General features: G+C 53.9%; 1 protein-coding gene across 1 annotated transcript; it reads left to right on the top strand.

Annotated features, from left to right (window-relative positions):
* Positions 1-445: 445 nt before the first annotated feature.
* Positions 446-26,546, top strand: LOC136507598 (F-box/FBD/LRR-repeat protein At1g13570-like). Its single transcript, XM_066502267.1, has 6 exons — positions 446-535; positions 1,075-1,865; positions 2,057-2,075; positions 2,494-2,649; positions 2,749-3,057; positions 26,185-26,546. The coding sequence occupies exons 1-5, from the start codon at positions 446-448 to the stop codon at positions 3,052-3,054; spliced, it is 1,362 nt and encodes a 453-aa protein (XP_066358364.1). The 3' UTR covers positions 3,055-3,057; positions 26,185-26,546.
* The last annotated feature ends 985 nt before the right edge of the window (positions 26,547-27,531 follow it).

Here is a 27,531-nt window from a genome sequence, read left to right on the forward strand (position 1 = left end):
ATGCAAGCATTGCCATATTCTGAACACCTTCTATCACTTCTTCCAATTCTTGCTTCAGGTCCACAATGCGGCCGACAGACCCATGTCCACTGTCTCATGCACTAAAATGGCTCATCTTCTTCACCCGAAATTAGCGTTCCTTCGGATCACATAAGTATACATCATACTGTGCCTCAGACACGATGATGTTGTTGGGTCATCCTGCATCCCATGAAATCCTAGCCACTTCAAAACCATAAAAAAAACTCAAAGTTGAAGACAAATTTCCTTACGGATGTTGCTCGGGAACTTGACGAAGGTCTCGCCGAGAGTTTCCCGCTTCTAATCTCAGGGACGCCACATCTCAGGCAGTCCACGAGTGGGGCTTGCCGCGCGCTCTGGATCCCCAAGTCCATCGAGCTAGAGCCATCGCCACTGCTCCCCCTCAATGGGCTGCTCCCCCTCAATGGGCTACTCCTCATCGCCAGCAAAAGGCAGACAGGCGTCGGCGGGGAGAAAGGATGGTGGCGGCAATAAAGGAGTACGAGCAGAGAGGGTTTGTGGGAGAGATGAATGGAGACGAACAGAGATGTGCCTTATCCACGTCCATGGGACAAGACGGGGAGATACGAAAATATACCACCTAAAAGTGAGCCAGTACGCAGGAGATGTAGAACGGGAACGTGGTAGATATCGAATTTCAAGTTTCCAATAAGGTGAACTTTATTGGTGTATTTCAAAATTTTAAAATTTGTAAATTATAATGGCACGAAAAACCCTAAGAGCTTAGTTTAGATGCATGTGTATGGTAGATATCAAATTTCAAGTTTCCAATAAGGTGAACTTTATTGGTGTATTTCAAAAATTTAAAATTTGTAAATTATAATGGCACGAAAAACCCTAAGGGCTTAGTTTAGATGCATGGGTATCTACCTCGATCCACGTTTGCATTCCACTCCCATACACCTCTCCTGGATTGAATACGCAACAAACACCGCACTCCACACGGTGGCACCCCGCACCCCGCACCCCCAACCCCAATATTGTCTCGTCGCCGCGGCGGCGACTCCAATGGCGGCGAGATCCCAGCGGTAGAGGCCGCTGTGCCTGACCGACCTCCCTGACGAGGTGGTCCTCGAGATCCTCAGTTGCCTCGACCTCCGCGACGCCGTCCGCACCTCCGCGCTCTCCCGCGCCTGGCGCCACCGCTGGCGTCATCTCTGTTTCCTCGACTTCACAGGCTGCTCCTTGTCCGCCGCCCAATCTGTCCTCCTGCGCCACCTCTCCCAGGTATGGGGCCTCGCCCTCGATGCGTGTTCACCGCCGCTTCCAGAGGCCGACCACCCACGCCTCGACGACCTTCTCGGCCACCTCTCGCACCGCCATGCCCTTGAGTCCCTCACCCTTCAGGTCCCATCCTACAAGCTGCACTCCTCCATCTTCTCCTGCGACGAACTCGTCTACCTCGAGCTTAAAGGTTGTCTGCTCCCAGACTCTACCCCGGGTTTCCTGAGGCTGCGTAATCTCAGGAAGCTTAAAATGCATTACACCGTGATGTTGAAGCCCCATCTGAACTCGGCTCAGTTTGACGCGCTGGCGGCTTTGATTACTGGTTGCCCACGGCTTCGTAGATTGGAAATAACTGTTGACCCAAATGTGCTCGGTGTGACGCTAAAGATTGCTGCACCTCACCTTCGCCACTTGTTCATTAAGACACGTTCCACTCATTTGATGGTGGAGTTTCAGAGTCTGCTTCCCGATCTTGCTCGTGCCCGGCTTCGATTGCCGTTTTTCCTCTATGTCCAGGAAGGGGGTCGAAGCTTCTGCATATTTTACAGAGCATTTCACAGGTGGAGAAGCTGGAGTTGCTTGATCGTAATCCCTTGGTAAGAAGATAATGATTGTTTGTCTCATGTTTGTTATTTACCCCAATAAAGAAGTTTGCTACCACTGAATTCTTATCCATGCTCACAATATTAAGGTTTGTTTAGAAATTTGAATTGCCATGAGAGCCTGGTGTATTCAGTATTCTCACCAAAGTTTTTATTTCCATTAATCACAAATAAAGCTCATTCAGGTTTGTCTCAAGTCAAAAAGTATTTATATTTGACCATCTATGTCCATAATTGACAACACTATTGGTGCTACCAGATTTATCATGAAAATAAAAACTTTCATCACATATAACTCTATGTATTAAGATAATGTTTTTATTAATATTGCTAACAAGCTTCGCCTATTTTCTGTGTTAATATATTTGTTTCATGCATATGTACACAGATGTAGTTCTCTATTTCCAAAAAAAAAAATGATACTTCTTTTCCCCTTGAAGTATTTTTTTGAGTTTGTACTCTTGCTCAAGAGGAATATTCTAGAATAAGGACATACAGCTTATATCTTTAGCTTTTTTTTTGTACTGTTCCATTTTCTGCTATTGGAGCAACCTCGGACTTTACAAATATAGGATCCTTTTTCATCTCTGACATGTTTTTCCATATTTGTTGTCCTCTCTAGGTTGATTTTCAAGCTATGGTGCCATTCAAAATCCAAACTAAATTTGAGAACTTGCAATATTTAACAACAGATGCTGATCTGGGTGATGCAGCACATATTGTTTTCATTTTTGAGTTCTTAAGATGTTGTCCAAACCTAAGGGGGCTTAAGATTGAGGTAAACCTAATATCTGTTATGAGTTTCAACCTAATATCTGTTATGAGTTTCTTCTCCTCGTTTTTGTTATTACTTCACTAATTTCCATATGGAAAACAGTTCCCTGTTTCAAGGCATGGTTTTCATCATCATTTCGAAGAAACCCAAGAATTTTGGAATGCACATGGGTATGGAGATTTGTTTCGGTGCCTGCGCATTATGGAATTGATCGATGTGTACCTGTCATACAATGAGCTGCAATTCATAAAGTTGGTTTTATCAAAAGCTCAAGTGCTAGAAAACTTCACTATTGTTCACCGCGCTGAGAATGAAAGTTCCAGCTTGGAAGCTTGCATTGAAATTCTGAAGTTTAAGAGAGTATCACAAGGAGCTCAAATTAAGTACAATGTTGCATCGGCACATTAAGTGGTAAGTTCCCAGAGAGTATGGTGGATTGCATAGGTCTCCTGTATCTGTTCCTTGAAAAAGAAAGAGCTTTTCTATATTACCAGGTCAACTGGTGATTGTTAGCATGACATGTTCTAGATTTGTAGTTCTAGATTTGTACAACTATTTAGTATCATACTATCATCCACTTCCAAATGCAGCTGCAACGTTATCTAACATTGTGGCATATCTTAGAACCATGACTTGATAAAAACCGAGAACCTTTCTATCTGGTCATAGAGGGAAAGGTGGAAAGCTCCCCAACTTTCCTAATATATGAAGGAAAAAAAACTATCATTGTTGGATAAGCCTGATGCCGGATTGTGCATAGTAGCTGTTTCTTTTCAGTTTCGTCAGTAGCTATTCTTAAGCGTTTTCAGTTTCAGTAGCTAAGTTTAGCCTGTGCGCATGCAGCCGCTCGCTCCAGCTCGCCATGCGCGCTAGCTTCACAGCACGTCCCAACGGTGTGGGATGGCACTTCGTGAGCACGAACGTGCCGTGATTTTTGCAGCCACTAAGGCTTGTAAGTTTGTTTATATTCAGCAATCTAATACAGAAAACGTTGCCACTTGGTAACACCAAAACTACTCTGTGTCCTCTGTGTTCTTGCGTGCGTTCTCTGTTCATCTCGCCGGCAATTGTTTTCTAACAATTGGTACCGGAGCCACGGTTACGCCGTCGCCATGTCGTCGCAGCCTTCGCCCGACAAGTCGAAGGCCCAGGGCGACATCTCCGGCGAGAAGAAGGAAGCCAAGCCGTCGCGTTCGTCGCCTCGACGTCGGCGCGGCCGCTCCAGCCGCTCGCGCACCCGGGACGCCGGGGAGCGCATCATCGAGCGCGTCATCGAGCGACCGTCCGCGAACGTCTCCTGGCCGATGCTCACCTGGACAAATTATTCCGAATGGGCGTTGGTGATGATGGTGAACTTCTAGACTCTCAGGGTCTGGGAGGTTGTCCGGGACGGCATCAACGACGAGCACGACGACGAAGAGTACCACGACGATCGAGTTGCCATGGCCAGAATCCTGCGTTCGGTCCCCGCTGAACTATGGAGCACACTCGCCCGCAAGCCCACGGCGATGGAGGCGTGGGAGACCATCAAGAGTCTGCGGATTGGCGACGAGCGCGCACGCGACGCCAGCGCGCAGCAGCTACGCCGTGAGTTCAACTCCATCTCCTTCAAGGAAGGGGAAACCGTCAGCGAGTTCGGCCTCCGCATCGACACGCTCGCCACCAACCTCCGCACGCTCGGGGACGAGATCACCGACTCCGAGGTGGTGAAGAAGCTGCTGCAGGTCGTCCCGGAGAGCCTCAACCAGGCGGCGGTCTCCATCGAGATGTTCATGAACTTGAACACGGCCAAGGTGGAGGACGTAGTCGGGAGGCTGCGCGTGTTCGAGGAACGAGCCAAGCCGAAGCAAGTCACGGACGCCATGGGGCGCCTGATGATGTGCGAAGAGGACTGGGAGGCCCGCCGCAAGGGGCGTCGCGAAGGGGAGAACTCCGGCGGCGACGGCGGTTCCAGCAACCGCGGCAAGTCCAAGGGACGTGGTCGTGGGCGCGGCGGTTCGGGGTCCTCAGGGCGTGATGGCCGCACTGGCCAGAACGCGAACGCTGGTGGCGGGAAGCCACCACCCGGCGACCGCTGCAAGAACTGCGGCAACACGAGCCACTGGGCCAAGGACTGCCGCAGCAAGAAGAAGGCGGCAGCCCACGTCGCGGAGGCGCACGGCGATGAAGAAGAACCGGCGCTCATGCTGACCATGGTGGAACTGGATGCGGGCGACGTCATTGCGCCTGTGCCAACGGCACCACCAGCGACGGGCGTCGCGCACCACGTCGAGCTGAACGAGGCCAAAGTCTTCGGCCAGTTCGAGGGCGAGGCCGATGAGGCGGCCGGGCGCTGGCTGCTTGACACAGGAGCAACTAACCATATGACAGGTGTGCGCAGCGCTTTTGCCGAGCTCAGCCCCGACGTCTCTGGGACGGTGCGTTTCGGCGACGGCTCGGTGGTGAACATTGAAGGACGAGGCACGGTGCTTCTGGCATGCAAGTCAGGCGAGCACCGTGCACTCACTGGCATGTACTACATCCCGCGTCTCACTGCCAACATCATCAGTGTCGGGCAGTTGGACGACGCCGGGAGTAAGGTCGACATCGAGCACGGTATCCTGCGACTCTTCGACCCCGACCGTCGCCTCCTCGCCAAGATCAAGCGCTCACCAAATCGCCTCTACTACCTTGACGTCCACATCGCCCGCCCCGTGTGCCTGGCGGCGTGCGCCAGCGAGCCGGAGTGGCTCTGGCATGCCCGCAACGGGCACCTGAACTTCCAGGCGCTGCGTCGACTGAGCCGTGAGTCCATGGTGTGCGGAATACCACCGATTGATCGGGTGAACCAGCTGTGCGATGCTTGTCTGGTTGGGAAGCAGAAGGGGGGGCCGTTCCCGCAGCAGGCCTCCTGGCGCGCCGACGAGCAGCTGGAACTCGTGCACGGCGACATCTGTGGACCGATCGAGCCTGCCACGCCGGGTGGCAAGAGGTACTTCCTTCTGTTGATCGATGACATGAGTCGCTTTATGTGGCTTACCTTGATCACCAGCAAGGATGAGGCAGCCGCGGCCATCAAGAAGTTCAAGGCCCGTGCAGAGCTGGAGAGCGGGCGTAAGCTCCGAGCCCTGTGCACTGACCGGGGCGGGGAGTTCACGTCCATCGAGTTTGGCGAATTCATGGCGGAACATGGCGTCCACCGGCAGCTGACAGCCCCCTACACGCCCCAGCAAAATGGGGTTGTCGAGCGTCGGAACCAAACTGTGGTTGCCACCGCTCGCAGCATGATGAAGGCAAAGGGCGTTCCCGGGAGGTTCTGGGGAGAAGCCGTGCACACCGCGGTCTACCTCTTGAATCGCTCCCCCATGAAGGTGCTGAATGGAGTGATGCCTTATGAAGCCTGGCATGGCGAGCAGCCGTCTGTCCATCACCTGAGGACATTCGGTTGTATCGGCCATGTCAAAGATGTTCGGCCTCACCTCAAGAAGCTGGCTGATCGTTCGACGCCGATGGTGCTGCTCGGTTACGAACAAGGGAGCAAGGCGTACCGGCTCTATGATCCTGCTGGTGACCGTGTCCATGTGTCCCGCGATGTCGTTTTTGATGAGAACGCGAGCTGGGTCTGGGAGTCTGCATCGACTCCGGCTCAGGGCGCTGAGCCATTCAGCGTCGAGTACATGGTCCTGCCTATCAGCGGCAGGACACCGGAGCCATCTGCATCACCGACGTCGCCAACTCCATCAAGCCCCGCACCTGCGCTGTCTCCATCGGGCTCACCGACTCCCATCGCGGCGTCTGAACACACCCCAGGCGCTGCATCCTCTGCTGCTCCGGCTTCTCCGCAGGACGACATCGAGTTTGCGACGCCACCGTCGTTCGACGACGCTCTGGACGCGGACGTGGACGACTCCGAACCCCAACGCTACCGGCTTGTCGACAACATCCTTGGCGAAGGAGCTCTCCCTGGGTATGCACCCCGGCCACTTGACTTTGATGAAGTCCATGCTGTCAGTGCCGAGGAACCAGGCTCGTTCGAGGAGGCGGAGCATGCGTCGGAATGGCAGCGTGCCATGAAGGAGGAGATGGACGCCATCATCGACAACGGGACTTGGAGCCTCACCGAGCTTCCTGCTGGTCACCGCGCCATTGGCCTCAAGTGGGTCTATAAGGTGAAGCGTGACCAGCGGGGTGCCATCGTCCGTCACAAGGCGCGTTTGGTGGCAAAGGGGTACGTCCAGCGCCAGGGGGTGGATTTCGAAGAAGTGTTCGCACCCGTGGCTCGCCTCGAGTCTGTCCGCCTCATGCTCGCCATCGCCGTGCACTGGAGCTGGTCGGTTCATCACATGGATGTGAAATCGGCTTTCCTCAATGGAGATCTGAAGGAGGAAGTCTACGTCGCTCAACCACCTGGCTTCGTCGACAAGCATAGCCCCGGCAAGGTGTTGCGCCTTCACAAGGCGTTGTACGGGCTGCGCCAAGCTCTCCGTGCGTGGAATGTCAAGCTAGACGCCACACTGCTCTCACTCGGCTTCAGGCGCAGCGAGAATGAGCATGGGTTGTACACGCGCAGAAGGGGCTAGAAGAGGCTGATCGTTGGCATTTATGTCGATGATCTCATAATCACAGGTGGTGATGTGGATGAGCTCCAGGCGTTCAAGGATGATATGAAGGCACGGTTCCAGATGAGTGACCTTGGTGCCCTCTCGTACTATCTTGGTATTGAGGTGCACCAGGCTCACTCAGGGATCACAATCTCTCAAGAACGCTACGCACTCAAGCTGTTGGAGCGAGCTGGGATGCTGGGCTGCAACCCCACCTCGACTCCAATGGAGCCACACCTCAAGCTGCTCAAGGAGAACACCGTTGCGCCCGTCGACGCCACAAACTACAAGAGTATCGTCGGAGGCCTCAGGTATTTGCTCCATACCCGCCCTGATCTCTCATTCAGCGTGGGCTATGTGAGCCATTTCATGGAGGCTCCCACGGAAGAACACCAGGCTGCCGTCAAGCGCATACTGCGCTACCTGGCGGGGACGGTCAGGCTGGGCATTCATTACAAGACGGGCAACAAGAAGGAGCTGCCGCTGTTGCATGGCTTCAGCGACAGTGACCTTGTCGGTGATGTCAATGATCGCAAGAGCACCGGCGGGGTAATCTACTTCCTCGGAGATGGGCCAATTTCCTGGCAGTCCAGCAAACAGAAGGTGGTGGCCCTCTCGTCGTTGTGAAGCGGAGTACATCGCGGCGGCGACCGCGACATGTCAAGGTGTGTGGTTGGCTCGGCTTCTTGCAGATTTGCTCAACATAGAGGCTAGAGCACCGACACTAAGGGTGGACAACAAGTCTGCCATCTCCTTGATCAAGAACCCTGTGCACCATGACCGGACTAAGCATATCGACGTGAAGTATCACTATGTCCGGGAGTGTGCAGAAGGAGGTCTGATCGATGTTCAGTTCATCGGAACAGCTGAGCAGCTAGGTGACATTCTGATGAAAGCACTCGACCGCCTAAAGTACGAAGAGCTCAAGAGCAAGATTGGCCTCACCAAGCTCCTTCCCGGCAGCAGGGCTTAGGGGGTGATTTGTTGGATAAGCCTGATGCCGGATTGTGCATAGTAGCTGTTTCTTTTCAGTTTCGTCAGTAGCTATTCTTAAGCGTTTTCAGTTTCAGTAGCTAAGTTTAGCCTGTGCGCATGCAGCCTGAAGGGTCGAGATGGCGGACTAGAGGGGGGGTGAATAGTCTTTTAAACTTAATCACGTCGACTAACCGATACAAATGCGGAATTAAAACTATCGGTCTAGCCAAGACTATACCCCACTATATATGTTCACTAGCACCTTGCAAAGATAATAATTATGCAACAAAGATGCCGAGCTAGTTAGAGCTCTCCTAAACAATTCTAGGAGCAAGGTTACACAAACCTATGTCACTAGTATTTTAAGCAACAAGGGAGCTCCTACACATGCTAGTAAGCAAAAGCACAAAGCTAACAAAGCTCACTAGCAATGCTCAATAACAAGGCAACCAATGCCTAATTAGAGAGCGCAAATACTTAGCTACACAAACTAAGCAATGTGACTAACAAGGTTACTAAAACCAAAATAGCCACGCAAGGGAGCCACTTCTATGCTACACAAGCAAGAAGATAATTAGCAAACTACACAAACTAACTAATTACTAAAGCAACAACACAAGCTCAATGTATATGAAAGTAATTGCAAGCTTGTATAACGGGGATGCAAACCAACGGGAAGAACAAAGGTTGACACGATGATTTTTCTCCCGAGGTTCACGTGTTTGCCAACACGCTAGTCCCCGTTGTGTCGACCGCTCACTTGGTGGTTCGGCGGCTAATTAGCATCACCCGCTAAGCCCGCACGTCGGGCGCTGCAAGAACCTACCCCTTGAGTGAGGGTTGCTCAATGACACGCTTTACTAGAGTTGCTCTTCGCGGCTCCCGCAGGGCGAGCAAAATGCCCCTCACAAGCACTTCTCCGGAGCGTCGCACAAGCTTCTTGCGCGCTTCGACGGAGACCACCACCAAGCCATCTAGGAGGTGGCAACCTCCAAGAGTAACAAGCACCACCGGCTTGCAACTCGATCACCTAGTGCCACTCGATGCAACCTCACGATGCAATCGCACTAGAATCACTCACTCACATAATCGGATGATCGCTATCAAATATGTGTGAGATGGAGGGCTCCTAAGCACTCTCAAGCATGGACACAAAGTCCCCCAAGGTGCTCAGCACCAGCCATGGCCGAAGGCCACTTCTATTTATAGCCCCAAGGGCTAAACTAGCCGTTACCCCTTCACTGGGCAAAAATCGGGCCGACCGGACGCTCCGGTCGTGTTGATCGGACGCTGGACCTCAGCGTCCGGTCGCCCGCAGACGGCCACGTGTCCTGGTTCCAACGGTCACTTGACTTGACCGGACGCAGCAGCTTTCAACTGACCGAACGCTGAACCCCCAGCATCCGGTCGTTTCCAGTAAGGTACCGACCTCGACCGGACGCGTCCGGTCACACTTGATCGGATGCAGCCAGCGTCCGATCACACTCCAGCTTCTGCGTCATCATACGTCAGCCTGACCGGACGCACCCTGCCAGCGTCCGGTGCATTCAGATCTAGCGTCCGGTCAGTTGACCGATGCCAGCATCTTCGCGATCAACTCGTTTTCACTTCTAACTTCTTCACCCTTGCTCCAAAGAGCCAACCACAAGAATTTGCATCCGGCGCAATAGAAAATAGGCATTCCATTTTCCCGAAAGCGCCGAATCCCGCCGAGAGAGGGACCCAAACCCATCTCAACCCTGCAAACACCACCTCCTTTGTAAATGCGCCAACACCACCAAGTGTACACCACCATGTGTATGCGTGTTAGCATTTTCACAATCATTTCCCAAAGGATGTTAGCCACTCAACTTGCCACGCCACTCGATCCTAGCGATGATGCAAAGTTAGATCACTCGAGTGGCACTAGATGACCGATATGTAAACAGGTTTGCCCCTTTTGATAGTACGGCCATCTATCCTAAACCCGGTCATAAACTTCTCTACACACCTATGACTGGTGAAATGAAATGCCCTAGGTTATACCTTTGCCTTGCGCATTCCATTCCATCTCCTTCAATGTCGATGCAACACATGCACCAATACGATCAACAATGATATGATCCACTTCATATCATCACATGATCATATTGGTTCATCGATCTTGACTCTACTTGCTCTTCACCGTTGCCATCGTCCATCGGCACCAAGTCTTGCTCAAGCTTCACCGTCACGCGGTCCATCACTCCAAAGCCTTCGACTTGCCCTTCACGCTTGCAACCGGTCCATCAAGCCAAGTCTTGTCTTGATCTTCTCCACCTTGATCACATGACTCAATGTCATGTCTCATGTGCATTTAAGCTCCTTCATCATCATATGTGTGAGCTTTGCAACATCTCCAAGCCATTTTCACCTTCATGGCATATGTTGCTCACACACATGTACCTGTGGACTAATCACCTGTGTATCTCACATAAACACAATTAGTCCACCTAGGTTGTCACTCAATTACCAAAACCAAACAAGGATCTTTCACAGCCGCTCGCTCCAGCTCGCCATGCGCGCTAGCTTCACGGCACGTCCCAACGGTGTGGGATGGCACTTCGTGAGCACGAACGTGCCGTGATTTTCGCAGCCACTAAGGCTTGTAAGTTTGTTTATATTCAGCAATCTAATACAGAAAACGTTGCCACTTAGTAACACCAAAACTACTCTGTGTCCTCTGTGTTCTTGCGTGCGTTCTCTGTTCATCTCGCCAGCTATTGTTTTCTAACAATCATGCTATCTTGTTCCATGCAGCAATTTGGATTTTGAAAAACGAGAAGGATGTAGTTTTTCTAGTTCATGGATGTAACTTGTTGATGGTGTAACATGTGTTGCTAGGTTGTAACATTCTTCCTAGCTTATGTAACTTTTTTGGTATATAATGTAACTTTTAAGCTTTGTATGTTTTTTTAAACTGCTTTTTACATATTCTCAGTTAAATTTATCTACTTCCAAAGCACAGGATATAACTTGTGGATAGTTGGAAGTAACATGTGGTTAGTAGGATCAAGTCTGATTCAAGAATCAAAGATAACCTCATGCACTCACCTGGCACTCTGCCAGCAATCAACATAGTCCATTCTAGACATACTAAAGCTTCACCTTCCACGGTTCCACCACTGCCACTGGATAGTACACAATACAGCAAGAACATAACCCCTGCCATCCTGAGCAATATCAATGCTATCCTTCCCTGAATCTTCCTGGTAAGGAGGATCTACATTGGTTCACACCATCCTTTATGGCGGTTCACATTTTTCCTATCACACTGTGGCCAATGCATCTACTAACACTCCTACAATTCTCTCTTTTTTTTTCCCTCAACAAGTTTCCCTTTTCCTTTTTCATTTACTGATGAACAGCATGAATTATCTCTGTTATTCACTGGAAACTGAACGGAGCCTTTAACAGTTTGTCATCTGGACAGCATCTAGTAATACTTTGTGCTCCCACTCCACAAACTTTACGTTTGTCATCTGGAGGAAGTGTTATCCAATGATGATTCTCCTAGGTAGGCAAACCATTGCAAACAATGTTAGTTGCTGAATTCTTACTCTTGGTAGTAGCAGAATTCTTACTCTCATCGAGAGAGGATGACACTAGGAGTTGAGGCAATTTTCTGGTTTATTTCTCACACAAATGCCATACCAATCTGAGGGGTTGGGGATACATATTTATAGGCTGCTAGCCAGCCAAGCATGTGCCAAGATGCTAAAACAGATGCTGTCCTAGATGCTAAGATGCTGTCCTCCTAGATGCTAAGATGCTGTCCTAAAACAGATGTTGTCCTAGATACTAAGACGCTGTCCTCCTAGATGCTAAGATGCTGTCCTAGTCAGTCAAGGATGCTGTCCTTGATGGACAGCAAGACCACCATGCAGCCACAAGGACAGCCACATGCTGTAGCCCCACAAAGACCAGCCAACACAGAGACTTATCCCATTATTCTCTCCCTAAGTCTTGTGCGTCGTCTTGTGGGAAAGTTGAACCATCCCAGTCCTGGAGCAGAACTCAAGGAACTTGATCCTCCTAAGAGGCTTGGTAAGCAGGTCCGCAAGCTGGTCCTTGATGTTGATGTAGCTCGCCTTGATGCTCCCTTCCTCCAAACAGCCTCGGATGAAGTGGTACCTCACCCGGATGTGCTTACTCCGTTCATGGAAAACGGGATTCTTTGTCAGGGCCAGAGCGGACTTGCTGTCCATCCTGAGCTCCACCGCTCTAGTGTCTTTGCCGAGGAGATCACCAAGCAGTCGAGCGAGCCAGAGCGCCTGAGTTGAAGTGGTGGAGGCCGCTATGTACTCGGCCTCGCAGCTGGACAGGGCCACCACCTGCTGCTTGACCGACTGCCAGCTAACGAGGCACTTGCCGAGGAGGAAGAGGATCCCGCTCGTGCTCTTGCTGGTGTCGATGTCGCCGGTGTGGTCGCTGTCGCTGTACCCGACGAAGTGTGCCGTCCCAGGGCACCTAGGGTAGTAGAGGCCGTGGTCGAGAGTCCCCGCAATATAGTGGATGATCCTCTTCACAGCCTGCTGGTGCTCCGTCGTCGGTCGCTGCATGAACCGACTAACATAGCCGACGGAGAATGCCAAGTCCGGCCGTATGTGGGCGAGGTAGCGAAGGCTCCCCACAAGACGTCGGTACTGCGTAGCGTCCACCTCCTCCGTCGTGCTGTCACGGCTCAGCTTCAGCCTCTCCTCCGTCGGAGTGAGAGCTGTGTTGCAGTCAGTGAGCCCAGCTAGCTCAACGACATGCTTGGCGTAGGCGGTTTGTGGAAGCGTGATCCCGGAGTCATCCTGGTGCACCTTGATTCCCAGGTAGAAGGAGAGAGGCCCTAGGTCACTTATCTGGAAGGTGGCCTTCATCTCTTCCTTGAATGCCGCCACCTTCGCATCCTTGGTGTCGATGATCACCAAGTCATCGACGTAGACACCCACCAGCAGAGCATTTCCTCCACTGCCCCATCGGTAGATGGCCGTCTCGTGTGGGCTTTGCTCGAAGCCCATCCCCTTAAGCATGGAATCCAACTTGGCATTCCACGCCCTCGGTACCTGCCGCAAGCCATAGAGGGCCTTGCGCAGGCGAAGCACCTTGCCCTCCTTGCCGAGGATCACAAATCCCGACGGCTGGTGCATGTAGACCTCCTCCTTCAAGTCGCTGTTAAGGAACGCCAACTTGTCGTCCATGTGATGAACACGCCAACCCTCTTGGGCAGCTAGCGCAAGGAGTCGCATGGACTCCATCTGTGCCACGGGAGCAAAGGGGTCGTCGAAGCCGACCCCTTCCTGCTGCACGAAACCTCGTGCCACCAAGCGAGCCTTGTGCTAGACGATGGCGCCGGCTTCGTCCCTCTTCAGCTTGTACACCCACTTAAGGGTGATCACGCGGTGACCACGAGGAAGGTCAACAAGCTCCCAGGTGCGGTTCTTCTCAACCGCATCCATCTCCAATTGCATCGCGGCACGCCATGCCGCGTGTCTCTCGGCCTCTGCAAGCGACCGAGGCTCGCCGTCGTCACACGCAAGGTGCAACTGCGCCTCCAGGTCATGAGGCACCAGTCCCGGCACCGGCTGGTTGTCGAGAAGATTCTTCATCGTACGGTACCGCAACAGCTCGCTGTCATGGTACGCGTCGATGCGCTCCTCGTCGTGAGAGAGCAGAGTAGCGAGCTCAACCGGGCTGTGCTCGACACGAGCTGGTGTTGGAGTAGACGTGCCCGGAGAGGTGCCTGTCGGTGCTAGAGTGCGTGGCGGTGCCGGCTATGGTGGAGCCGGCAAAGAACTCATCGCAGTCGAGGTCCTGGCTGGAGAGCGTGGTGCTGTCGAAGTAGCAGGCGCCGGGGTCGGTGGAGGCTCGGGGACTGGGGTAGACGCACTCGTCGAAGAAGAGCTGCCTACTCCCCCAGCTCCCTCGAAGTGGACGTACTCGACTGTGAAGTCGTCGTACGTCGGAGCCGAGCTATCGTCCACCGCCTTGTCCCACGCCCATCCTCGCTCTTCGGGTCGAGGATGCGGTAGGCCTTCGAGCCCTCTGCGTAGCCGATGAACACTCCCGGAGTGCTCCTATCATCGAGCTTGCTGATGTGGCCAAGCTCCTTGGCGAACGCGAGGCAGCCGAAGACCTGCAAGTGGGAGACCGTCGGCTTGCGCCCATGCCAAGCCTCGTACGACGTCCTGCCATCGAGCGCCTTGGTAGGCGAGCGGTTGAGGATGTAGACGGCCGCCACCACCGCTTCTCCCCAGAAGACTGCCGACATCCCCCTCTGCTTGAGAAGGGCCCGAACCATCCCCACAACTATCTGGTTGCGCCGCTCGACGACGCCGTTCTACTGTGGGCTGTACGGTGCGGAGTAGTGACGCTGAATGCCCTCATCAGCGCAGTATGACGCGAATTCCGCCACTGTGAATTCGCCACCGTTGTCGGTGTGCAGGACGCGCAGCTTGCGGTCACACTCCGCCTCCGCGGCAGCCTGCGAGCGCCTGATGGCGTCCGCAACCTCTCCCTTGCTGCCGAGGACCATCACCCACATGTAGCGGGAGAGGTCGTCGACGAGCAGCAGGAAGTAGCGTCGTCCTCCCGGTGTGGCCGGTGTCACCAGGCCACACAAGTCCCCGTGCACAAGCTCAAGCCTCTCCTTGGCTTAGCTCGCCTACTGGGGAAAGGGGAGTCGCCTTTGCTTCGTCAACACGCAAATGTCGTAGAGCTGCTCCACATGGTCGAGGCACGGTAGGCCTCGCACCATCTCCGTGGCACTGAGCCGCTTTAGGGCCTCGAAGTGAAGGTGCCCGAAGTGCTCGTGCCACTGCCACGCCTCATCATCCCGACGAGCAGTGAGACAGAGGGGTTGTGCCACCTGCACGTTAAGGACGTAGAGTCGATTTGTGCTTCTGGATACCTTGGCAAGAAGGCGACGACGGCGATCCCAAATCCTCATGACTCCATCCTCAACCACCACGTGCGAACCATTCTCATCCAGCTGTCCCAAGCTGATGATGGAGTTCCTCAACACGGGGATGTAGTAGACTCCTGTGAGCAGCCTGTGTTCATGTGATGGGTGGCACCGGTGTCGAGGCACCACCCATTAGTCTTGTCGTTGCCAGAGCTATCGTTGAGGAGGGCGTGTGCTTTTGGCTCGTCAAGGTGGAGGAGAGCCACTACGGCCGGTGCCACTGGAGGTGGCTCGATGCTTGCATGTGCCATGAATAGAGCCGGCTCCTCCTCCGCCTGTGCGATGTGGGCCGGGCCGCGTCATGGCTGTCGACAGTCCTTGGCCCAATGGCCAAGCTAGCCGCAGTTACGGCAGGTGTCGTCTTGTGCCGGCTTGTGCTTGCCGGTGGCGCCGCCCTAGGCACCTCCGCGGGCAACACCCTCGGCACATCCTCGTGCCCTGGCCTGGGCGTCTCTACGCGCCTTGCGCGGCTTGCCACGCTTGCGGCCGCCTGTCACGAAAGAAGGTTCCCTCTTCTTTCGGTCACCCAGTTCACTGCTCCCGAGTGAGAAGGAGCTTCCCGCCAGTGGTGATAGGCCTCGAGAGAGACTGTGGCTCATCACTGCCGACGACCTTGAGGCAACCTATCGCCTCCTCGACGACATCGTGGAGAGATCCAGCAAGGACTCGATTGAGCGAGCCATCTGCTTGTACTTCTCGAGGACATAGCGGAAGAGCTTTTCGACAGCTCTCTCCTCGCTGTAGGTGTCATCGTCGAACTGCACCATCTTCTGCAACAGAGTGTTGAGACGGAGAGCAAAGTCATCAACGTCCTCACCTGGCTTGAAGCCCAGGTTCTCCCACTCCCTGCGAAGTGCCTGTAGTGTGGACTTGCGGGCGCGGTCGCTGTCGATGCGTGCCGATGCGATGGCGTCCCAAGCCTCCTTGGCAGTCCGCTTGTTGGTAAGCGAGAACTGCATCTCAGACGGGACTGCAGCGATGAGGGCATCCAGCGCCTATCGATCTTGGTCGTAGTCGACGTCGCCATACCGGACTACCTCCCACATGTGCCGCACCTGGAGCATTACCCTCATCACCATAGCCCACTCGACGTAGTTGGTCTTAGTGAGGGTAGGCCACCCACCGCTGGGGCCGACGTCCCTGACAACAGCCTGGAGCCCGTGGTAACTGATGGGATAAGTCTCATGTGTTGGTCTTTGTGGGGCTGTGTTGTTTTTAGGATAGCATAGGACAACATCTTAGACTAGAGGACAGCATCTATGACAACATCTTAGCATCTATGACAGCATCTTAGACTAGCATCTTGGCATATGCTTGGCTGGCTAGCAGCCTATAAATATGTTTCCCCAACCCCTCGGGTTGGCATGGCATTTATGTGAGTGTGTGAGAAATAAATCAGAAAATTGCTCCAACTCCTAGTGTCATCCTCTCTCGATGAGAGTAAGAATTCTGCTACTACCGAGAGTGAGAGTTCAACGACTAACAACTGGTATCAGAGCCGTATTATTCTGTAGCCTGAGCATCTCCTGCTCATCTTCCCTCCCAGCCTCGCAACAGCCCCAGCTGCGAGCAGCAGCTTCGGCCGCTCCTGCTCACTCCTCCCCCGCACAGACGAGCAGCAGCTCGTTTGAAGCAGCCCTCTCCCCACGTAGCAGCCCTCGGTAGCTCGTCATGTCTGCAGGGCAGTCTCAGCGCTCGGTCGCCTCGAGCACGCTACGCCGGCAGGAGGCCGAACTTGCCGCGACAGAGGAACGCGATCAAGCGGCGGCAGAGACCGCTGCGGCGGTGGCAAGGGCGTCGAGGCTGGCAGCGGCGGAGCTGGCAGCAACCAGAGCGGAGGTGGAAGCAGTGGCGCCGGCGAAATGCAGCGCGTGCGGCGGTAGCGGAGGTCGAGGCTCTGTGCGGCAGCATCGGCAGCTCCATTTCCGCTGACAACACCGCCGACGCGGACCTCGAGCTGCTAGAGAGGGAGGCAGCGTGAGCGCGGGCGGTGCAGTGGGTAGCCGCGCACGCCCATGAGCGTGGCGGCAGCCTAGACAGGCGTGGACGCGTTGGCGGCGCTCCTGGAGGAGGCGCAGAAAATTGCTCCAACTCCTAGTGTCATCCTCTCTCGATGAGAGTAAGAATTCTGCTACTACCGAGAGTGAGAGTTCAACGACTAACAACTGGTATCAGAGCCGTATTATTCTGTAGCCTGAGCATCTCCTGCTCATCTTCCCTCCCAGCCTCGCAACAGCCCCAGCTGCGAGCAGCAGCTTCGGCCGCTCCTGCTCACTCCTCCCCCGCACAGACGAGCAGCAGCTCGTTTGAAGCAGCCCTCTCCCCACGTAGCAGCCCTCGGTAGCTCGTCATGTCTGCAGGGCAGTCTCAGCGCTCGGTCGCCTCGAGCACGCTACGCCGGCAGGAGGCCGAACTTGCCGCGACAGAGGAACGCGATCAAGCGGCGGCAGAGACCGCTGCGGCGGTGGCAAGGGCGTCGAGGCTGGCAGCGGCGGAGCTGGCAGCAACCAGAGCGGAGGTGGAAGCAGTGGCGCCGGCGAAATGCAGCGCGTGCGGCGGTAGCGGAGGTCGAGGCTCTGTGCGGCAGCATCGGCAGCTCCATTTCCGCTGACAACACCGCCGACGCGGACCTCGAGCTGCTAGAGAGGGAGGCAGCGTGAGCGCGGGCGGTGCAGTGGGTAGCCGCGCACGCCCATGAGCGTGGCGGCAGCCTAGACAGGCGTGGACGCGTTGGCGGCGCTCCTGGAGGAGGCGCGCACGGTGGTGGTGCTCCTGGGGCAGCCGCGCACGCCCACGAGCGCAGCGGCAGCCCAGACAGGCACGGACGCGCCGGCGGCGCTCTTGGAGGAGGCGCGCACGGCGACGGCGCTCCTGGAGGAGGCGCGCACGGCAACGGTGGCGGACAGGTCGATGGAGAGCGTGGCCTTCACAGGCAGCGTGGCTCTCTCCCCGGATCGGTACCGACGGGTCGATGAAGAGCGCGGCCTTCATAGGCAGCGTGGCTCTCTCTCCCCAGATCGGTACCGTGGTTATCACGGGCTCCAGGCTGTTGTCAGGGACGTCGGTCCCGGCGGTGGGTGGCATACCCTCACGAAGACCAACTACGTCGAGTGGGCTGCGGTGATGAGGGTAAAGCTCCAGGTGCGGCACATGTGGGAGGCAGTCTGATACGGCGACGTCGACTACGACCTAGATCGACGGGCGCTGGATGCCCTCATCGCTGCAGTCCCGCCTGAGATGCAGTTCTCGCTTACCAACAAGCGGATTGCCATGGAGGCTTGGGACGTCATCGCTGTGGCACGCATCGGCAGCGACCGCGCTTGCAAGTCCACACTGTAGGCACTTCGCAAGGAGTGGGAGAACCTAGCCTTCAAGCCCGATGAGGACGTTGATGACTTTGCTCTCTGTCTCAACACTCTGTTGCAGAAGATGGTGCAGTTCGGCGATGACACCTACGGTGAGGAGAGAGCTGTCGAAAAGCTCTTTCGCTGCGTCCCCGAGAAGTATAAGCAGATGGCTCGCTCGATCGAGTCCCTGCTGGATCTCTCCACGATGTTGATCGAGGAGGCGATAGGTCGCCCCAAGGTCGTCGACAGCAATGAGCCACAGTCTCTCTCGGGGCCCATCACCACTGGCGGGAAGCTCTTTCTCACTCAGGAGCAGTGGCTTGCCAACCAAGGTGACCGGAAGAAGGGGGAGCCTTCTTCCACGATAGGCGGTCGCAAGCGTGGCAAGCCACGCAAGGCTCACAGAGACGCCCAGGGCAGGGCGTGAGGACGTGCCAAGGGTGATGCTCGTGGAGGCGCCCAGGGCGGCGCCGCCGGTAGGCACAAGCCGGCACGAGACGACGCCTGCCGCAACTGCGGCTAGCTTAGCCATTGGGCCAAGGACTGCCGACAGCCACGACGTGGCCAGGCCCACATCGCACAGGCAGAGGAGGAGGAGCCGGCTCTGTTCATGGCACATGCAAGCATCGAGCTACCTCCAGCGGCACCGGCCGCAGCGGCCCTCCTCCATCTTGACGAGCCGAAAGCACATGCCTTCCTCGGTGATGGCTCCGGCAACGACAAGACTGACGGGTGGTGCCTCAACACCGGTGCCACCCACCACATGACCAGTCGACGGGAGTTCTTCACCGAGCTTGACTCTAGCGTCCGAGGCTCCGTCAAGTTTGGGGATGCCTCCGGCGTGGAGATCAAGGGTGTCGGCTCCGTCATCTTCACCGCTGTGTCTGGTGAGCACAGGCTGCTCACCGGAGTCTACTACATCCCCGCGTTGAGGAACTCCATCATCAGCTTGGGATAGCTGGATGAGAACGGTTCATGCGTGGTGGTTGAGGATGGAGTCATGAGGATTTGGGATCGTCGTCGTCGCCTTCTTGCCAAGGTATCCAGAAGCGCAAATCGACTCTACGTCCTTAACGTGCAGATGGCACAACCCCTCTATCTCGCTGCTCATCGGGACGACGAGGCGTGGCAGTGGCACGAGCGTTTCGGGCACCTTCACTTTGAGGCCCTGAAGCGGCTCAGTGCCACGGAGATGGTGCGAGGCCTTCCGTGCCTCGACCATGTGGAGCAGCTCTGCGACGTCTGCGTGTTGATGAAGCAGAGGCGACTCCCCTTTCCCCAGCAGGCGAGCTTTCGAGCCAAGGAGAGGCTCGAGCTTGTGCACGGGGACTTGTGTGGCCCGGTGACACCGGCCACACCGGGAGGACGATGCTACTTCCTGCTGCTCGTCGACGACCTCTCCCGCTACATGTGGGTGATGGTCCTCGGCAGTAAGGGAGAGGTTGCGGACGCCATCAGGCGCGCGTAGGCTGCTGCAGAGGCAGAGTGCGGCCGCAAGCTGCGCGTGCTGCGCACCGACAATGGCGGCGAATTCATGGCGGCTGAATTCACGTCATACTACGCTGACGAGGGCATTCAGTGCCACTACTCCGCACCGTACAGCCCGCAGCAGAACAGCGTCGTCGAGCGGCGCAACCAGACGGTTGTGGGGATGGCTCGGGCCCTCCTCAAGCAAAGGGGGATGCCGGCTGTCTTCTGGGGAGAGGCGGTGGTGATGGCCGTCTACATCCTCAATCGCTCTTTTACCAAGGCGCTCGGTGGCAGGACGCCGTACGAGGCTTGGCATGGGAGCAAGCCGGCGGTCTCCCACTTGCGAGTCTTCGGCTGCCTCGCGTTCGCCAAGGAGCTTGGCCACATCAGCAAGCTCGACGACAGGAGCACTCCGGGAGTGTTCATCGGCTACGCGGAGGGCTCGAAGGCCTACCGCATCCTTGACCCGAAGACACAGTGTGTGCGCACGGCGCGCGACGTTGTGTTCGACGAAGGGCGAGGATGGGCGTGGGATAAGGCGGTGGACGACGGCTCGGCTCCGACGTACGACGACTTCACTGTCGAGTACGTCCACTTCGAGGGAGCTGGGGGAGTAGGTAGCTCTCCTTCGGCGAGCGCGTCTACCCCAGTCCCCGAGCCTCCACCGACCCCGGTGCTTGCTACTCCGACAGCACCACGCTCTCTAGCCAGGACCTCGGCTGCGATGAGTTCCTCGCCGGCTCCACCACACCCGGCAACGCCACACACTCCAACACCGACAGGCACCACTCCAGGCACGTCTACTCCACCACCAGCTTGTGTCGAGCACGGCCCGGTTGAGCTCGCTACTCTGCTCTCTCACGACGAGGAGCGCGTCGACGCGTACCACGACGGCGAGCCGTTGCGGTACCATACGATGGAGAACCTTCTCGACGACCAGCCGGTGCCGGGACCGGTGCCTCATGACCTAGAGGCGCAGTTGCACTTTGCGTGTGACGACGGAGAGCCTCGGTCGTTTGCAGAGTCCGAGAGACACGCGGCATGGCGCGCCGCGATGCAGTTGGAAATGGATGCGGTTGAGAAGAACCGCACCTGGGAGCTTGCTGACCTTCCTCGTGGTCACCGCACGATCACCCTTAAGTGGGTGTACAAGTTGAAGAGGGACAAAGCCGGTGCCATCGTCAAGCATAAGGCTCGCTTGGTGGCACGAGGTTTCGTGCAGCGGGAGGGGGTTGACTTCGACGACGCCTTTGCTCCCGTGGCACGGATGGAGTCCGTGCGACTCCTCCTTGCGCTAGCTGCCTAGGAGGGCTGGCGTGTTCATCACATGGACGTCAAGTCGGCATTCCTTAACGGCGACTTGAAGGAGGAGGTCTACGTGCACCAGCCACCGGAATTTGCGATCCTCGGCAAGGAGGGCAAGGTGCTCCGCCTATGCAAGGCCCTCTATGGCTTGCGGCAGGCACCGAGGGCGTGGAATGCCAAGTTGGATTCCACGCTAAAGGGGATGGGCTTCGAGCAAAGCCTGCACGAGGCGGCCATCTACCGACGGGGTAGTGGAGGAAATGCTCTGCTGGTGGGTGTCTACGTCGATGACTTGGTGATCACTGGCACCAAGGATGCGGAGGTGGCGGCATTCAAGGAAGAGATGAAGGCCACCTTCTAGATGAGTGACCTAGGGCCTCTCTCCTTCTACCTGGGAATCGAGGTGCACTAGGATGACTCCGGGATCACGCTTCGATAGACCGCCTATGCCAAGCGCGTCGTTGAGCTAGCTGGGCTCACCGACTGCAACCTAGCTCTCACTCCGATGGAGGAGAGGCTGAAGCTAAGCCGCGACAGCACGACGGAGGAGGTGGATGCTATGCAGTACCGGCGCCTTATGGGGAGCATTCGCTACCTCGCCCACACATGGCTGGACTTGGCATTCTTCGTCGGCTACGTTAGTCGGTTCATGCAGCGACCGACAATGGAGCACCAGCAGGCTATGAAGAGGATCATCCGCTACATTGCGGGGACTCTCGACCACAACCTCTACTACCCTAGGTGCCCTGGGGCGGCACACTTTGTCGGGTACAGCGACAGCGACCACGCCGGCGACACCGACACCAGCAAGAGCACGAGCGGGATCCTCTTCTTCATCGGCAAGTGCCTCGTTAGCCGGCAGTCGGTCAAGCAGCAGGTGGTGGCCCTGTCCAGCTGCGAGGCCGAGTACATAGCGGCCTCCACCGCTTTGACTCAGGCGCTCTAGCTTGCTCGACTACTTGGTGATCTCCTCGGTAGAGACACTAGAGCGGTGGAGCTCAGGGTGGACAGCAAGTCCGCTCTAGCCCTGGCAAAGAACCCCGTCTTCCATGAATGCAGCAAGCACATCCAGGTGAGGTACCACTTCATCTGAGGCTGTTTGGAGGAAGGGAGCATCAAGGCGAGCTACATCAACACTAAGGACCAGCTTGTGGACCTGCTCACCAAGTCCCTTGGGAGGATCAAGTTCCTTGAGCTCTGCTTCAGGACCGGGATGGTTCAACTTTCCCACAAGACGACGAACAAGACTTAGGGAAAGAATGATGGGATAAGTCTCATATGTTGGTCTTTGTGGGGCTATGCTGTTTTTAGGACAGCATAGGACAACATCTTAGACTAGAGGACAACATCTTGGACAACATCTTAGTATCTAGGACAGCATCTTAGACTAGCATCTTGGTATATGCTTGGCTGGTTAGCAGCCTATAAATATGTATCCCCAACCCCTCGGATTGACATGGCATTTATGTGAGTTTGTCTGAGAAATAAACCAGAAAATTGCCCCAACTCTAGTGTCATCCTCTCTCGATGAGAGTTAGAATTTTGCTACTACCGAGAGTGAGTTCAATGACTAACAGTAACCATGGTACCGATCCGGTGAGAGGGAGCCACGCTGCCTGTGAAGGCCACCCTCTCCATCGACCCGTCCGCCTCCGTTGCCGTGCGCGCCTCCTCTAGGAGCGCCACCACCGTGCGCGCCTGTCTGGGCTGCCGCCATGCTCGTGGGAGTGTGCGGCTCCCCACTATGCTGCCCGCGCTCATGCTGCCTCCCTCCCCTGCAGCTCGAGGTCCGCGTCGGCGCTGTCGTCAGCAGAAACGGAGCTGCTGATGCTGCCGCGCAGAGCCTCGACCTCTGCTGCCGCCGCACGCGCTGCATCCGCCGCCGCCGCTGCTTCTGCCTTGGCTCTGGCTGCTGCCAGCTCCGTCGCTGCCAGCCTCGACGCCCTTGCCGCCGCCGCTCGCTCGCGTTCCTCTGCCGCGGCAAGTTCGGCCTCCTGCCGACGCCGCGTGCTCGAGGCGACCGAGCGCTGAGACTGTCCTGCAGACATGACGCGCTACCGGGGGGCTGCTGCGTGGGGACAGGGCTGCTTCAGACGAGTTGCTGCTCGTCTGCGCAGAGGGAGAGGAGTGAGCAGGAGCGGCCGGAGCTGCTGCTGCTCCTAGCTGGGGCTGTTGCGCGGCTGGGAAAGGAGATGAGCAGGAGATGCTTAGGCTACAGGATAGTACGACTCTGATACCAGTTGTTAGTCGCAGAATTCTTACTCTTGGTAGTAGCAGAATTCTTACTCTCATCGAGATAGGATGACACTAGGAGTTGGGGCAATTTTCTAGTTTATTTCTCACACAAATGCCATACCAACCTGAGGGGTTGGGGATACATATTTATAGGCTGCTAGCCAGCCAAGCATATGCCAAGATGCTAAAACAGATGTTGTCCTAGATGCTAAGATGCTGTCCTCCTAAATGCTAAGATGCTGTGCAGTCCTCCTAAATGCTAAGATGCTGTCCTAAAATAGATGCTGTCCTAGATGCTAAGATGCTGTCCTCCTAGATGCTAAGATGCTGTCCTAGTCAGTCAAGGATGCTGTCCTTGATGGACAGTAAGACCACCATGCAGCCACAAGGACAACCACATGCTACAGCCCCACAAAGACCAGCCAACACAGAGACTTATCCCATCAAACAAGACACCATGTAAACACCTTGACTTTCTGTGGTACATCATTGGACCATATAAAATTCCATATTTTCCAATTTCCATCAGCATTGTTACTATGTTGTGACCCCATGGCTCACAGCAAGCTTGTGGGCAGTGTGAACAGCATGGTTTTAAGTTGCTGCCTATGCAATGAGGCCCAGGTGCAGTGGACTGATGGGCTAACTGAGTTGCAAGGACTGCCTGATCTAAGAGTGGCAATGGCCCATCTATCTTCTAACATTTTTTCTGTTGTATACAGGCGCGCATGGTGTCGCCTAGGCATCCATCCGCCTAAATCACCTAGGAGATGAGGCATATCCATGGCACTATACCTTGCCTTACTGCCTTAGAACACTGGCACGCTGTAAAAATTCCTTTCTTCTCATAAATGTCTGGCAAAAATTGTAAAATGCCATCCTGCACCTGATCAGGTAAAAATTTGTTTAGAACCTTTGTCAAATCATAACAATAGCAAATATTTCAAATAAGATTTTCGTGGCATTCATGACCATTTTCTATACACCCATCTCAAACCTGCTTCAGGTTTTACTTGGCTAAATATGTCGTGATGGTTGTCATGGAATCCAGCTGTTTCTTCATATTTGAAATTTGCTGCATGAACCAACTCTCCAAACTAGTCATTTCTTCAATAGCTCAAGCCCATGTTCAACTCCTCTGCATAGCAGAGACACTTGTGACCTGAACGCGATATCAGTTAGTTCACCTGCTTGGTAGTATTTAGCCTTTAACAATCTTGTACGCCCACTCTGCCAACTAAATTAGTCGCCGTGCCTGTCTTGCAAGAAGAGCTTGATTAAATTGCTGCAATCTTGAAACCCAAGGCCTCCACGTGATTTAGGTAATATTGAAACACCATTTTGCTCCCATGTAACAAATGACCTTTCCTCTTGTCGTCTTATCTCCCTGCCAAAAAATATGAATCGTTTTTTAGAATTTTTTTCTAAAAAATATGAATCGTTAGCATACTTATTCACAGATTTGAACATGCATCACATATGTTGGCAGGACCTGTGCTACTGATTTAGGAAGGACCTATGTAGCACTCAAGGATAGATGCTTCTCATTCCAATATGTCAATCTTCTTGCAACCGTACTTTTTAACAATTAACAGGCCCAAACCGAACAAGACATGGGCAAGTTTCAATTTGCCGATGCATGCTAACTCAAGAGCTCTCTTCTCCGTCTTAACTGTCTCTGAAGTGGGCCACGGTGTGAAATACTTTTTTTGGCTAGGACTGCAGACTGCATGGGAAGTCAGTGGCAGATCTTGCACTTCATGTGTTTGCAGTATTATCTTGACGAGCCGCCAGTTAGCAATTGGTGTGCCAGTCCTTGCATCCCAATTGTTGATGCGGTGCATCAAAGGAGATCTAACTGTTGTGGTTCTAGTAGATTTTCTTTAGCTTATTGTTGCTGAAGTGGTTCTGCAACCAGGTATCTTAGATGATCACAAGTGGCTAACCGAAGCTGGAGGTGTCTTGTCTATCAAATCAGCCTACAAATCCTTCACCAGTTTTGTTGAGTTGCAACCTTGGAGGTGCATTGACTAAGGCGTCTCAGAGATCCAAGTTTTACATTAGACTTGCTATTCATATCCGATGCAGGACAGCTAACACATTTGCTAGCAGAGGGTTACCTCACCCATAGCATTGTCCCTCAGCAATGAGTTTCATAACATGCGACTTCAGTTAGCATTCAGAGTTCTTGTTAGAGTTTGTGTTAGCGTGTGTTTTGTTTGGCATCTTATGTTTTCATTTTTGTTGTTTTTTGTTTGGTTCTGGTATTTTTGTTTTTGTTTCTGTTCTTTCAGTTTGTTTGCCTTTGTATCGGTTGCCAACCTTTCATCCTCCTTAATATAATGGCATGTAGCCTGCACGTTCTTGAGAGGGAAAAAACATGCTGGAACCTTAAAGCTTTCATTTACTCTTAAACCCATATACTTCTCTAATGTGACCTTCTCAACACAGAGTATACGTCATTGATTTCTTCACACGATCTTGGCACCAGTCTCCGAACATGATAGAACACTTAAACTGACATGTTCGTTATGTGTATTTTCCTAGAAATATACCTGCACCAAGCTCCTTACATACTAATGCCTTTAGTTTTGAAACTTCATAATTTCATAGCATTATATGCTCCTCGTTTGCTTACATTCAAATTGTTTTGCAGGTTGACAAGTAACACAATGTGCTAGCTTGAAGTGTGGAAGGTATGCCTGACGACCTGGCATTGGAACTGACAACTGAGGAGCTTTTGCAGCTTCTAGGGAAGGGGAAGTAAAGAGAGTCTCTTTTGGTCACTAGGGTTTGACTTAACTCCTGTATGCATGATTGTGGAGGCAATTGTACTTGTTGGTTGTAATTAGTTTCTACTCCGTAGTTAAGCACTGTTGCGCACTGGGAGTAGAACTTCCCTCTGGTACTTTCAGTTGGATTTCCTCGTGCTAGCAGGTAGGTTGCATAATGCAGGCCTATGAAAATGGTGACCGTTTCCTCTTTTCTCCGACGGATAATCTGTGTGGGGTACTTGGGTTGTTATGGTTTTATAGTTCACATTTGATAAAGCTAGTTTATTATCGTTCCTAAGCCTTTGCAATTGCCAAACACACGTAGTTGGGTTGGGTAAAGTCGTAAAGATAAAACTCTGACACGTTTTAAGTTTACTGCACTGCAATTCCCTGTTGTCATGTTGAGCAAGGTTTTCAGAAGACAAAAGAAGAAAAAACAAAGTTGAGCACTAATAGATCTCACATCATCAGGGCTTTAAAGGAAGCCTGGCTAACAGATTCACATTGCTCTAGTTGATGGATGATATTACGTTGCTGGTCAATGTTTATAGCTGTACAGTAGTAATTGTCTCGACACAGATGGAGACAAGCTGCGCCTTTACTTAAAAAAAAAAATCTGCGCCTTTTTCAGTCTGAACTGACTATAAGCAGCATTTTACCCTAACATCAAGAGATTGCAGACCGAGCTGATCCGTCGGTCTCAACTGCTAACTGTCTGATTTGACCTTTATTTGGCCAGCCTGTAATTTGTGTTGATGCTACTGCATGAGCACGATGATGAGAGTTGACCACCGTGTCGAACAAGTTTGAATCTGACCAAAAAGCTGACCCAATAACTACCTGATCTACCAGGTCTGTGACATGCGCCGCCGCTCAATTGGCCGACGAGCGGCGTCGACTGCCGCCGACAGGCCGCCCAGCACTGAACTCAGAACGCGATCTTCGTTGGTCTGGGCAACCTGCCCTCTCGCCGTCAACAAGAGCTTCTTCAGGGCAACTCCAACCAAACTCTCAAATTTTGCCCTCCTATTCCTTTACGTGAGAGTTCATCATCCATATTTTATCCTCTGCTCCTTACCGCACTCTAATAGATCTCCTAAATTTTTCCTACTTTACACTGTATTGACATGGGTCTTGTTTATTGATCCATTTGTCAGCTTTATGAGAAGAGAGAAAGGAAGAATAGGGGAGAGGATGAGGGACTCCTATATCTGGGAGTTTAGGAGAGA

Source organism: Miscanthus floridulus, chromosome 15 (assembly GCF_019320115.1).
Source record: "Miscanthus floridulus cultivar M001 chromosome 15, ASM1932011v1, whole genome shotgun sequence".
Taxonomy (NCBI): Eukaryota; Viridiplantae; Streptophyta; class Magnoliopsida; order Poales; family Poaceae; genus Miscanthus; species Miscanthus floridulus.